At 34.4% G+C, this 14,208-nt stretch overlaps 1 protein-coding gene across 2 annotated transcripts; it reads right to left on the bottom strand.

Moving 5' to 3' along the window:
* Nucleotides 1-1,413: 1,413 nt before the first annotated feature.
* On the bottom strand, nucleotides 1,414-7,884 carry LOC127453497 (CKLF-like MARVEL transmembrane domain-containing protein 7). Of its 2 annotated transcripts, XM_051719914.1 has the most exons (5): nucleotides 7,623-7,882; nucleotides 5,332-5,508; nucleotides 5,052-5,150; nucleotides 3,010-3,091; nucleotides 1,414-2,778 (listed from the first exon to the last, which is right to left on the bottom strand). In XM_051719914.1, exons 1-5 carry the CDS (start codon nucleotides 7,734-7,736, stop codon nucleotides 2,765-2,767), a joined length of 486 nt encoding a protein of 161 aa, XP_051575874.1. In that variant the 5' UTR covers nucleotides 7,737-7,882; the 3' UTR covers nucleotides 1,414-2,764. The 2 variants fall into 2 exon arrangements, with proteins under 2 accessions (XP_051575874.1, XP_051575873.1); XM_051719913.1 differs by having other exon boundaries at nucleotides 1,414-3,091; nucleotides 7,623-7,884.
* Nucleotides 7,885-14,208: the final 6,324 nt, after the last annotated feature.

Here is a 14,208-nt window from a genome sequence, read left to right as displayed (position 1 = left end):
GTGAAATCAGAAATAACAAACAAATGAAGTTTGCTGTTAACATAAGCTCTCTGTCTTGTGATGCAGACAGTTTTACACAGATTTACTCAGAAAACAATTGTCATGATTACGTTCTGAAATCTTTTAATTCTAATGGGCCTGATCCACAAACTTATTTGCATCCACTTTTCTCTTTTCACTGCCCACACTCAATTTAAAGAGATAGTTCACCCTTCAGATGTGAAAGTGAAATTATACAGGCACCACATGTGAATTTCAGATGAAAAAGTGAAAGTGAAACTTTGATCAGTTTCTCACCCACATCTATTAAATCACTTCTGAAGATGTGGATTTAACCACTGGAGTCTTATGGATTATTTCTCTGTTTCCTTTATGTGATATTTTGAGCTACAAAGATCTGATCACCATTCACTTGCATTGTATGGACCTACAGAGCTGAGATATTCTTCTAAAAAGCTTTGTTTGTGTTCATCAGAAAAAAGAAAGTCATACACTTTTTGGATGGCATGAGGGTGGGTAAATGATGAGAACTATTCCTATTTTTTGGTGAACTATTCCTTTAACCTCAAGGTATGTGATAGGCCTAAACATTGTCAAAAGAAACACAATGTCAGTCCCTTCCATATGATCAAAACCCACCATCATTCCTGCAAGATGCTTTTGCCAAAAGCATCTTTGATGTAAAAAAAATAAGTAACAAAATATCACAAAGAACCTTATGTCTCCTTATGATGATTTACTTATGTGTTCCTCTTTTTTTTAAGTCGCTTTGGATAAAAGCATCTGCCAAATGAAAAAATTTAAAAGTAACAAAACATAATTTAGTACAATGTAAAAAGAGATCTCTTTATGTTGACAATGCACTTTACAGCACAAAAAACCATCAATCTTGTCGTAATTGGGCAAATACGTAGGCCCCCTCGTTTAAAAATGTCTAGATCCGCCCGTGTTAAACACGTTGAATGTGCATTCCCTCCATTGGCATTTCTTTGGAAAGGGAAAGTATTTTGCTAGTTCTAGGGTATTTTCCTAGTTCTCCTAGCTCTAGTAAGAGCATGTGCTAAATGCTTTAGATGTAAATTTAAATGGGTAGCATGCCTACCATATCATTTTGATACAGAGTAAAGTCACACTGACTAAACAGTAATAGGATAATGATTTTTTAAAACTGCAGTTACTGTTTGATTACCATGCAACAAATACAAATTTTGAATAATTATTGAAAAATATTATTTGTTGCATGGTCATAATACAGTAACTGCAGTTTTAAAATAATATCTAATGTATTACCACATAATCTAAACTCCAAATTCTTCGTCATGCAGTGGAGGCAGTTGTAGTTTTAGTCTTAATTTTTTTCTCTTTAAATCAGTGTTTAAATTGGAGAAAGAGGAAGCAACATAACATTAGAAGTAAAGTAAAAGTAAAGACTTTTTATAGTGCAGTGTACAAAACAAAGTGAATTGCACTCAGAAAGCCAAAAATACATTCTTTAAACTTTACAGTACTGGTACATATTAGAATAATAAATACATACTGTGAAAAGCAAAAATACACTTCAACTCTTGTTATAACACTGTGAAACTGCATCAATACTAAATGAACATTGCAGGCATTGAATCAAATCACCACCACATGATATGTTGTCAAATAAATAATGTAAACATTCCTGTGTATAAATGGCCCTGTTTAGCTACAGACATGTGAGATAAATATACCAAAGATTCACTCTTCAAATAAACCTAGTCTGACAGCCAAATTCAAAGTTTGGTCCCAGCCTCTGAGCAGGATGAGATGAGAGACAATTAGATTTATTAAGGCATTAAAGTTTTGATGAAGAGATCTTGAATACAGCATCTACAACATAGTCTCTTTCAGGTCCTTAAAGTACCCATCATACATCAATCAGCCACAACATTAAAACCACCTGCCTAATATTGTGTAGGTCCCCCTCGTGCCGCCAAAACAGCGCCAACCCACATCTCAGAATAGCATTCTGAGATGATATTCTTCTCACCACAATTGTACAGAGCGGTTATCTGAGTTACCATAGTCTTTTTCAGTTCGAACCAGTCTGGCCATTCTCTGTTGACCTCTCTCATCAATAAGGCATTTCCGTCCACAGTTTATGATTCTCCTGTCTTCAAAATCAGAGGCTTTCGTACTGCTGACTTCTGCCATTTGATTTTGCAAACAACTCTCTTCAGTAAAATTCAACTAATTTGATTGACACCTCGACTCCTGGTCTTCATTCCAAGCCTACTGGTCTACGGGCCCAAGCTGTAATCCCCTACACTCCTGACCCGTATCTGCATGATTTTATGCACTGCACTGCTGCCACATGATTGACTGACAAGATAATTGCATGGATGATTGTTGGTACCAGATGGGCTGGTTTGAGTATTTCTGTAACTGCTGATCTCAAGGGATTTTCACACACAACAGTCCGAATGGTGCCAAAAACAAAAAACATCCAGTGAGCAGCAGTTCTGTGGATGGAAATGCCTTGTTGATGAGAGATGTCATCAGAGAATGGCCAGACTGGGTCGAACTGACAAAGTCTACGGTAACTCAGATAACCGCTCTGTACAATCATGGCGAGAAGAATATCATGCGGGTTGGTGCTGTTTTGGCAGCAAGAGGGGGACCTACAATACTAGGCAGGTGGTTTTAATGTTGTGGCTGATCGGTGTATAACTACTGTAGAACAAACTACAAATTTTCCTAGCTACATCCTGCTGATAAGACGCCGTCTTCCATCACTTTACACTGCGGCACCTTTAAGAGAATGTAAGTAGGAAACTATTAAAAATATGCAATGAAACTGAGCAAATTCAACAGATCTGTTCTGTCAATCTAGTGTTCAGCTTACTTCAACATTATTTTTATAATTTCTTCCCTCCAGCACATGAAAAGGATCTTTTATATTTCACAATTAGCTTTTATTTATGATGTATTTAAAACATAGTTTATATTTCACAAATTATGTAATGGTAAAAGCAGACTCACCAGTTGGTTGAGAGCCACAAGTGACCTTATATGAGGTCCATATGCTGATTGCAATAAGAAAAGTAGCCGTAAAACCAAACACCTGTGAAGGTTTATGTGAGTCATTAGTAGCAGTAATATATAAACAGTATTCTACAAATAAAACTTTAATTGTTTTTTTTTGCAAAAAAATACCTTTATACAATCTTAAGCACTTCCCAATAACTCTTGCACCACGTGATTCAGAATAACAGATATGCACTTCCTGTTTCCTCTTCCCTACACAAGAGGGCAGAGCCGGCCCAAGGCATAAGCAAACTAAGCGGCTGCTTCGGGCCTCCGTGGCCACCAGGGGGCCCCCAAGAGCACTTGAAATGACAGCTTGATTTTTTATATTTTTTTTTTTGTGATATATTATGTCAATGGACAATGGTAATTATACAAAAACGCAATATTAAACGCAATATTATGTTAACGGGCTGCAGGATGCAAGCACAGTCACAGTTAGTTGACTGAAGAGGCAGCAGCATTGCAGCAAAACAGCAATGTCACAAAAAAGGACATATCCCTCTGATGCAGAGAAAAGGAAAAAGAAAAAAACCGAGGAAGAGAAAAAACAGCTAGATAAAGGTATGTTAAGTAGCTAGGCTATGTTGCGAGCTAACGTTAGCTGGCTAGTTAGTCAACATAGCCTAGGTAGCATATCTTCTTGTTTTAGGAAAGTTCACATTTGATTAAACATCCGTAAATAGCCCTGACATCTTAATATATTATAATACAACATATTACTTAGCTAGTTTTAGATTAAAGTTTTTGTCTTCTGTGTAAAAATAACATATATTTTTGTAATAAAAATAAGTTTCAGTTCCATAAACTTGGTAGCTTAGCATTATTTACATTAGCCTACCATTTTGGGGTCTTTGCTATTATATTCCAATATCATTAAGCCTCAATTAGCTAGTTATAGATTAAGAGTTGTTGTTTTATGTGTACAGATGGCTTGCTGCTGTGTATTATAATTTATGTTGTTAAAATAACATTCTGTTCCGTCAACTATGTACTCTTATGAAACTTCACTAGGAGCACTGTGGAAATATTTTGGAGGTGGGGCACAACCATTGCCACCTGCCCCAAGTGCCAGTGCTCCAGCTGATGATGATACAGCAGATGAGGTTTTTTTTAACAATCACAGATCAATATATTTATATGGATACACCATGCCTTTTGTGAGATCTTTTTTTGTTTTTGTCAGACAGTTGCATTACCTTCTAATATGACATCTAACATGGTTAGCTTTTATTATTATTATAATAAAAATAATATATTATTATTATTTTCATCTTTCATCAGGTCCATCCTCTGCAGGCGAGGAGCACTTACCAGCACCTGCATCCACTGATCCTACTGTTCCTTCCATGTCTGTTTCAACCTCAGCAGATGTGGCAGGTAAGTTAATAGCACAGCAGCCTTTGTATTTGCTTAGTTTACTGTAGAATATCCTGAGATTGATATTTCTATTAATAATTATTAATGTAATACTGTTTATCTTAAGTTATTTTATTTGTAGTTGATTGTTCTGCACTTTTGCACATTGCTATTTTTTTTTAACCAAAAGCAATTAAAGTGGTTAACTTGTTTACAGTATATGCATTGTCTGCTGGTTTATTCTGCTACTTTTCAGTACACCGCATTAAGTATGCCACTTAGTACTGTAAGACTTTGAATATTAAAGTGCAAATTAACACCTGACCACTCTTGTGGGTTTGCTACTGTTACAATTAAAAACTGTAGAAGGGTAAAAACACGCCAGGCAGACATTGGTGTGATGTTAGCAACACAGCTACAACTAATAAAATTGATAATGGGTGTGTTAGATGTATAGTGTGCGAATAATCAAGCATTGACAATAGTCAATCGTATTAATGGCACCGAGGGGCCCCCAAATCAAATTCTGCTTAGGGCCCCATAAAGGCTTGGGCTGGCCCTGCAAGTGGGCTTTGTGCTTATCCCTGGCCAGTCAGCAGCATGTACTGCACATATTACAAACACAAAAGGGCACTCACAGATCCAGCAACCAAAGCTGAGATCCCATGACTCTTCACAGCCGCAACTATAGAGGCAATAAAGACCAGGATACCTCCCACAGCATAATGTAAAAACTCCTGTAAATAGCAAGTCAGTTTATGGTGATGATACACTTCTATATGATCTTGAGTCAGAAGAATGCACATCAGTAAAATATAATGAAAGGTAGGTGAACAACCCTTTCAGACATTGAGCAAAATATTAAATCATAAATAAATTGTAATAAAAAAGTGCAGGTCAAGAACTGTGCTGAATTACCGTCAATGTCCAGTTAATGCATGTGATTTTGCTTTGAAGTCTCATCACGTACATCAAGAAGAAGAAAAGGAAGATGATGAGGAACCAGGCAGTGACCACCTCAAAGTACCGAAATGCAGAGTAACTGGTCCATCGCTGCTCACAGTGCACACATAGGAAGGCAATCAGGAGGATCACCTGTTCAAAACAAAATTAAATAAGACAAATTTAAGTAGGGTACACCTTGATTACTTATTACTCTGATGGAAAAGTATTACAGAAATTACAAAATGTTTTTCTGAGTATAACTCAGAATAACAGATTTTTGTATAATAAGCTCATTTTTATTATAATGCTATATTATTTTATTTATGTTTTTATTATGGACAATACAAAAAAACACAATTCTATCACTATAAAAAGTGAGGTTAACTAATATTTATAAACTAATAAATGTATTGGGGTTAATTCTGGTGGGTCCTTCTTTGAGGCGCCACATGTTGTAGAGTACCTGCGCAAATCTCTATGTTTACACGACAACGATGTACTAAAAATGGAAACGTTTTTCTTATGCGTTTTTGAAAAGTTTCACGTACCGACGACAATGTTCTCAAAACGATCCCCGTTCACACGGATCAGCGAAAACGACTAAAAAGGCTGTATTATGCATGCCAGGCCAGTAGTTGTCGATGTCACTTTGTAAAGAAACACTACGCACCTGCACACATAAGCATTCTTCCACAGTGCGGTGTATACAAACAACGAAGATGGCGATCGCTGGTCGTAGTATTGATGTAGTAAATCTACACTTTGCTGGAGAAGCGTCAATAAACTTAATCTTGAAAATGTTCTGGTGTGATTTAGAATATTTTATTAAGATGAATACGGGTATTGATATGCATTTAAGGAAAGAGGATGTTTTGTTTTATTTTGATAGTAAAATTGAACATAAAGCATGGTATATTATAAATGTATTGTTGATTTATGGAATTTTTTTTATTATTCATAAATGTAAATGGGTATCACAGAAACCAAACTTCATACACTTCAAAATAGAAGTAAAGTATTACTTTAATTTGTTAACAGGAGTAAAAAAAACAGTAAAGCGCTAAAGAGTATTAACTTTAATAAAGCCTTAAATATCCCCTTTTGAATCTTAATGTTATATGCATTGTATATTGTATAGTTTATAGCCTTTTGTAATCTGTATTTTTTTTATTATTATTTATTTATTTTATTTCTTATGCTTTCAGTTGATTTGACTGTCATGTTATGTTGGTTAAAGCAATAAAAATAAATAAATAAACTTAATCTTGAGCAGCACAAACACAGTCCTGTAGTCCGCCATTGTAGTTTTTAATGTCTCACGCGCTGTTTTGAAGTACTCGCGCGCATGCCTACAGACTTCACGTTTTTGTATGTTTACACGGTGACGATAACGGCATCGTTTTCAAAAACTTGCACTTTGAAACCCGTTTTCAAAAGTTTGCGTTTTCAGGCCCCAAAACGCCGCTGTCGTGTAAACGGCCCCTAAATCTCTCTCATCACTGTGTCCATTTTAGCAGCCAGTTGTTCTGTGCGTGAGGGTTAACAAATTATCCCTGCTAGTTAAGCACCCCACCCCCAACTCCAACACACACACTAAAACAAACCCTAAATTACAACAAGCCGTATCTAGTAGTGAACAAAGACATTATTGAGCCTCTTCATGAACTTTTTGAGGATGCTCCCCTAACACAAAAAGAAATATGGAAGTACCATGATACAATGATGGTATAACATGGTCATGCCATAATACTTTGACATATGGTGTAGCATGGCACTGATTACTGACAATTAATCATATAAATGTTATGTATCATATGGAGGTAATCCAAGGTAGGCTACTTCAAAGAATACTGTTATTACCATAGTACATGTCCAAAAACCATGGTATTACCATTATACATGCTATGATACTGTGTCTAAAAACATATGGTGGTACTTTTGGAATTTTTGTTAATTAGGTATTTTTTTATTATTATTTATCTAATTTCTAGGGACACAGTGCAGCATTTTTCCCATTAAAAGTAAACTGGCTGTACTTTAAATAATATAAATTAATCAACTGATAAATTGTCGTGTGGTGTTCGCACTCAAGCAAATACATTACATGGAAAGGTCCGTTAATTCGCAAACGAAGCCACTCTTACGAAATAAACTGCTTGCATCTACAGAAAAAGACCATCTGTCTGCTTGGGATTATATATATATTAACTAATTTGTTAACAGCATTAAATAAACGATGTGACGGAATTATAACTTTCTCTTACCACTTGGCCGATTTTCAGTAATCCTTGAAATGAACGCGCATAACCGATGTTGCAAAATCCTCCATCCGATGTTGATGTTGTTGTTGTTGTAGTAGTCACACCAGTGTGAGACATTGTGATATATTTATAAATCTAACGTGAAAGGGCACTTTAATAATAATAAAAATATAAAGCTGCTCAACTAGGAACAAACGGCTGAAAGTGTGAAATACAGCAGCAGGGTGTGACCATTGGCAAAAGTTTATTTCATGTGTATAATCTGTTTCCTTTTAGACACAATGTTGTTTTCGTCCACAAGAGAGCGCCTGGAGGCTCAAAAAGCTTAATTGTCCTTTGAGAGGCATTCAAATCTATAGATGGAAAGTCTTAGTGGAGTCATTCCTAAAATAAAATTATTTGGGTTTAAACATTTAAATTAAAAAGATTCGTAACTGACATACAAATGTAAATCTGCCACAGCAATCTTTATAAAATTACTGAGTAAAAGCGTGAAATGACAACCGATTACGATTGGTCAATTCTGACCATCGCTGAGAAAAGTAACAGATACCACGTGACAACGCGGTAAACGTGCTAGTTCAGTAAGTTCTGTGTAGCAATTTTTACTTTATAATCATGATACTGAGAAATGGTAAAAGCCATTGAGTTGAAAATGCATTGTGAAGGTTTTAAACAGAATGATTGCTATTTAAACCCGTCGTGTCTGACCAATAAGGGATAATGTATGAGCCGCCAAGCCACGCCCATTTTAAATAACCCTGGTTTAAGCAACTTGCCGTGCTTACCAAAAGTTATTTCTGTGTGTGTGTGAAACCAAGAGGAGGAACTAAAACAGCTGTACACTCTTCTTAACTGTTTCATTTAAAATTTGTGGTCAGTTTTATTTTATATCCTCCTTGAAGTGAAAAAAATTACATGTTTAAAGAACACACTCCGTAGCTCATGTCACATGCTGGAAAAAGCCAAACAGCTGGTAATGTATTTTTTTAAATGTCCTCTTGAATGTGTGAACATTTTCCACCACAAACTAAGATGCTGTAAAATGAAGACCCACTTTCTTTCCCCCAAACACACACACACACACATGTTGATGCAGCTATCCTTATGAGGACTCTCCATAGACATAATTATTTTTATACTGTACAAACTATAGATTTTATCCCCTAAACCTAACCCTCACAAAAAACTTTCTGCATTTTTACATTTTCAAAAAAACATTGTTTAATATATTTTTTTAAGCGATTTGAATTATGGGGACACTAGAAATGTCCTCATAAACCACATTTATAGCATAATACCCTTTTAATTACCAGTTTGTAACCTAAAAAATGTCCACACACACACAGATATGTATTAATGTCCCCGACAAAAAAGCAATGAAATTGTAGTTTCTTACTTGCTATTAGTTACCACTGTCATAAAAAAAAATAAAAAAAATAAAAATGTTTTAGAAAGAAAGTTAAACTGTTTAATACCAAAAATGTATTTATTATGGTTCTACAGTAGTAACAATAACTGTAGACTGTAACTGTAGATATTTTGATTAAAACTATGGTTATTCAGCTTTGAGTCTTCAAAAACAATAACAGCCAATTCATTTGTACGAACTGCTACATACAAAAAATAACCTGACATTTTTTGTATTTTAAACGGCACTGTCATTCCCATAAAAAACCCAGACTTACTGTTGTTGTTGCTGTTGTTGTTGTTTTGTAGACACTTGCTACCATTTATCAGCTTCACGTCTATTTCCCTTCGATGTCCGTTTACTCTTTACAGTTTCCATAAGTTTGTTCAGCAAACTCTTAAAAACAAATTTCAAATGAACATGCATGTATACATACACGTAAAGGTCAACTTAACTGACCCTCAATTACAGTAATAAAATGTGATTATGATATGACACAAATATAGTCCTCACCTCCCACTGGTGGTAATAAACATGTGTCACCTAGTCAAAAAAGACATGGAAAAAGCAGTAAAACCAGTGTAGTGTGTTAATTTTAAGAAAGATTATAATTATAATTTATTATCCACAATCCTAATTCTTTGTTCCACAAAGTTCAAAGTGCATTTCTTTAATAGTAACAATTAATTTAAGGTAAAAGGAGTAATTTTTTTTTTTTTTTAATCATTTAAATTTCAATGTTAACTGTTCATTTTTGCCATCTAGAAGGGAACATTATTATTTTACAACACAATCATGTTTGCCATATAATCATTTTTTCCCCCCTCCATTATAATATAGATATTCCTGTATAATGACTGGACTTTATTAATTCCTCAGTTTAATTTTGTACAAAATCGATTGGACAACGAAATGAGCTTTACATCATTATACTCTCCAACAGGGTAAAACTTGACACTGGCATATATTAGTGTGTCATTGGCTTGTTCGGTGGAGGTTTTAACTGTCTATAAATTTTCCATGTGCCTGGAACATGAAACAATAGGCAACATGTTTTTTTCAATATGTGAAAAATGTTTTGTACAGATGCACTTTTCAGTGGCCAATGTAATGAAATAACATTCGGTCTTACTGTTCCATGGTTCTCTGTGCACTTCGTCCTTTTGAGGGGGAATTGCACATACAGCAGATCAGAATGACAGTTTTAAAAATCCTTAAAATGCTAATCAACGTAGGCCTACTTACTTTTCACAATCCAGTAACAACAAACACCCCAAGGCCAAGCAACAGCAATCATCCCAGAGCAGTAATCCACACCAGAAGACTAGAATTCTTTGGAGGAAATGTTCTCTCAGCCTGACCAAGTGAGTTCACGGCCTGGAAAGTGTACACATCCTGGTCAGAGAAGGGGACTGAACTGATGACTTTGTAGTTGCTGTGGTCATATTTATTTTTTGGAACATTTTCCAAGGCACCAGATGCAGAGGACCATTTCACCTCTGGCAATGGTTTCCCTTGAGTAATGCATGTCAGCATCTCACCATGATCTGTGGCCTCTGAATCCAGTGCTAGGCTGATGATCTGTGCTGGAGCTACACAGTGGACAATCACACACACAAAAATATAGCATCAGTAATTTCATCTGTACTTACGGTGGCCCCCAAAAGTATTTGGACACTTAAGCCACACTTATAATTATATGAATGTCACTGCATCAGATAAAATATCATCAAATCAAGTGACATTTTATTTTAAAGGAAGATCTCACAAACAATTTTCAAGCAAAAATGTTTCATTAAAAGAAGTTTGATAGCTTTTAAATGATAAAACAATAGACAATATTCAAAATTAAGATGTCTGGATGCATTCTGGTTGTCAACGACAGTGGAACATGTTCATAGTTTTGTACAGTAATCACCTAAGGACCAGTTAACTGAAAAAAAGGGAGTTAGTTCTGAGAAAAGATCCGCATTAGTTGTTTTTAGTGCAATGAAGTTTGGACAAGGATTCCCAATGTCATGGAAAATTTGGAAACATCAGTAAAACCTGTAAAAAAAAATATTTTCAGCAATAAAATATTTAATGTAAAAGAAAATGTGCTCAAAGTGCAATCTATAGGAAATTATAAAAAAATTAAAATAAATACTTATTCAGTAATCACAAACCACTGGAAAATTCAAGGAAATTCAAAATGTATAGGAACCCTGCCATACAATTTTAAATATGGCTTAAGTGCCCCAATACATGTTTTAGTTTCAAGACAGCGGACAGTACAAATTTTATTTATTTATTCATATGCAGAATAAATCTCACCCTCTCTCTCACCAGTGATATAAAGCAATGTGCCAGTCCCGTTCTGAAAACTATCATAATTATTTCCACCCTGCAGAAGTACCGTTTGGTATCAGTAAACTGCAAGTCAGTGATACCCAAGGAAATGTCTGCTTTCCTGGGGTTACTATGAAGAAAGAATCACTTTGGTGGTGTGGCATCAGAGCAGTTGTCTTGTCCATTTGTCTTGTTCCACAAAGTGCATTTAAAAAAGGTGGGTTTTTATAGCAATCCTGCATCCAACTGACATTGATGATGCTGGTGTAAATATTTTGGTTTGGATGTGTGAAGACACAGGGGAGAACCACACTTAGACCGATGGAGCTGTTGACCAGAGCCTGCACAATCATCATCCAGTGTGATGAACATGTTGAAACTGCAGATGAGAAGAGAACATTGTCATCAGTTACTGACAATACTGAACTGTTACAAGATGTGTCTGATACCTTCAAAAAAATCCTGGACTTGTTTTCAGTGGTTACATTTCTTTTTTAATTTTGCATTGATTTTTAGATCTCTTAGAATCAGTAAAAAAAAAAATAAAAAATGTTTACCTTTGAAGGAACAAATTAAAGAAGTAAACCAAGTAAAAGCATCTTCAGAGAGAACATTTTGGTCTCACAGACAGACACTATAAAATAAAAGTATGTTGACTAAATAAGAGGGTAAGGTATGACTAAAAGAAGGATCCGTGTGATTGAGCTGTCACCAAAATACCTTTTACAGAACTGCTAAGTAAGGTAGTTTCTCTTGAACATTCATTTGATACATTTTTTTTTTTTTTTTTTTTTTTTTTAAGTTGCCATATACTGCATACTATAAAGAGGCTGGAAATGATTCCTCCATCACTAGCATTTTATTCATGCAGCATACTGCTGTTAATTATAAACAGAGCCTTCTGTATATGGGTCATTGACAAATAAGGTTGTCCAAGGTGATAAAAATTAGATATCTTTTAAAATCTATTTTAAACATGAGTCAGGTTAGTAGAAATGTATTTTCTGTGTCCATTTGGTTTTATATTTGAAAAACATTTATAGCATTTGCTACAACCAAAAAAAAAAAAAAAAAAATTGATCAGGAAATTTTCTTGTGCCTTTTATTTTATATATATATATATATATATATATATATATATATATATATATATATATATATATATATATATATATATATATATATATATATATATATATTAACATCACATACAGTTATTAGGGTCTAAAGGAGTCCTCTCTGTTTTATGGTTTTATTGTCACATGACAACAGAATTGCTACCTGTATGTTGGGTACACCACCTGACTTTGATTTGTTGGACAAAATATTATAATAGTTTAAAACAAAATTGTAATTTTCATTTCACTGCTTAATTTTTTGAAGAAATAATAATAATAAAAAAATATTATTTCAAACAAATTATGCCAACATATCTTTTCTCAAGAATTTCAGCTTTTAATGAGAATTTTGTGTTGCTTACAGTTTTTCTCAATCGCTTTGGCTCAATTCTCAAATGATAATTATTTTTTTCAAAACAATAAGTTTAAATCTCTGAACAATTAGTTTCTTATTTACACCAGATTTGAATTTCTTATTCATTTAAGCAAATTGCACGTGTTTTGGCACGTGTGCAAAAGAGTAAGTACAACTGTCTACAATTTGCACACTAACTAAATGCACATGCCCTGCTGAACAAAACTGATGAGTTGATTCTCAGCGAAACTGTCAAAGCCATCATATGCAAAATGGTCCATTCATTTCTCAAAATCTGTCAGACATACATGTAAATTCCATAAATATCTATGACATGAAATGTTTGTGATGTCTGCTAAATCTCTGGCCAGACCAACAAGAGCAAAAGGATGTCAAACCAAGAAGATGGGAACTTTTAGTGTTACATACTGTGAGGAGGTACAATTTACTGTACTGTTTTTTTACAAAATTACCGCAGGTTTTTACATTGTTGCAGGTTTTTCATTGTTGCAGTAAGAACATGTACATGTAAGAAATGGGTAAAAATGGACATGCAAATGTTAAGTTTCTGTTTACATGTAACACATTGAACAAAAATTAATTTACTGTATACATACAAATGTGCATATCCTTTTTCTGTGTACTACAGTATTGTACAGTATTGATTTTCCCAGTAAACTTGTACCTACTATTGAAATCAGTATCTAAAAAGCTCAGTGTGATTCTTGTATAATACAGTAAGCAGTCAGTGTCAACAAAAAAGTAGAACAAACATAAAATTAGTGTATAACAAATATTTCCAGGGTTGACTGTCATGGTGAGAAAACATCTTGACCATTTTGACCAGAACGGCTCACACGATGAAAAAAAAAAGTTTCATTTTGGTGGCACTGGACAATTTACTGACACAATAACTAGGTTTTGAAGCATGGATTAAATGTTTTGGGTGAGTTACTACATTTTGCAGACATGCGATAGAGTTGTGATGTCCCATAAAACAGTTGTGACAATTGCAATTACAGTTTAGAGAATGTTTAAGATTGTTTCGAAAATGAGCCAAAGCGATTGAGAAAAACTGTATTTATTTATTTACTCCCTCCAGACTAATTTTTGACTTAATGTCCCTGAAAAAACATCAAAATGACTTTGAAATCAAAAAGCATGTTCATCAGGTGTATTCAAGTCAACTGTTTGTTTTGTGAGAAAGAATTTTTGTATAACTTAGTGTCACGTAATTAACCTGGATACACTGTAAACTCTTCATCAGGATTATTGTCACATTTATCCTTAAGATTGTTTCCTTTTAAAATTATATTTTAATTATAGTCTTATATACTTAAAGGACTGTAAGAGACCTGTCATGGTTGCAATTACATT

This window comes from Myxocyprinus asiaticus, chromosome 15 (genome assembly GCF_019703515.2).
Source record: "Myxocyprinus asiaticus isolate MX2 ecotype Aquarium Trade chromosome 15, UBuf_Myxa_2, whole genome shotgun sequence".
NCBI classification, from domain to species: domain Eukaryota; kingdom Metazoa; phylum Chordata; class Actinopteri; order Cypriniformes; family Catostomidae; genus Myxocyprinus; species Myxocyprinus asiaticus.
Note: the sequence above shows the minus strand (reverse complement) of the source record. Positions and strands in the feature narration are given on the sequence as shown.

What these genes read in the sequence shown, in the direction of transcription:
- LOC127453497 (XM_051719913.1), bottom strand. Translation starts at nt 7,736, where the DNA reads ATGTCTCACACTGGTGTGACTACTACAACAACAACAACATCAACATCG. An exon ending in TACTGAAAATCGGCCAAGTG is followed by an intron (nt 5,509 to 7,622) that starts GTAAGAGAAAGT and finishes TGTTTTGAACAG; the next exon opens with GTGATCCTCCTGATTGCCTT. An exon ending in CAGCTTTGGTTGCTGGATCT is followed by an intron (nt 3,092 to 5,051) that starts GTGAGTGCCCTT and finishes AAACCTTCACAG; the next exon opens with GTGTTTGGTTTTACGGCTAC.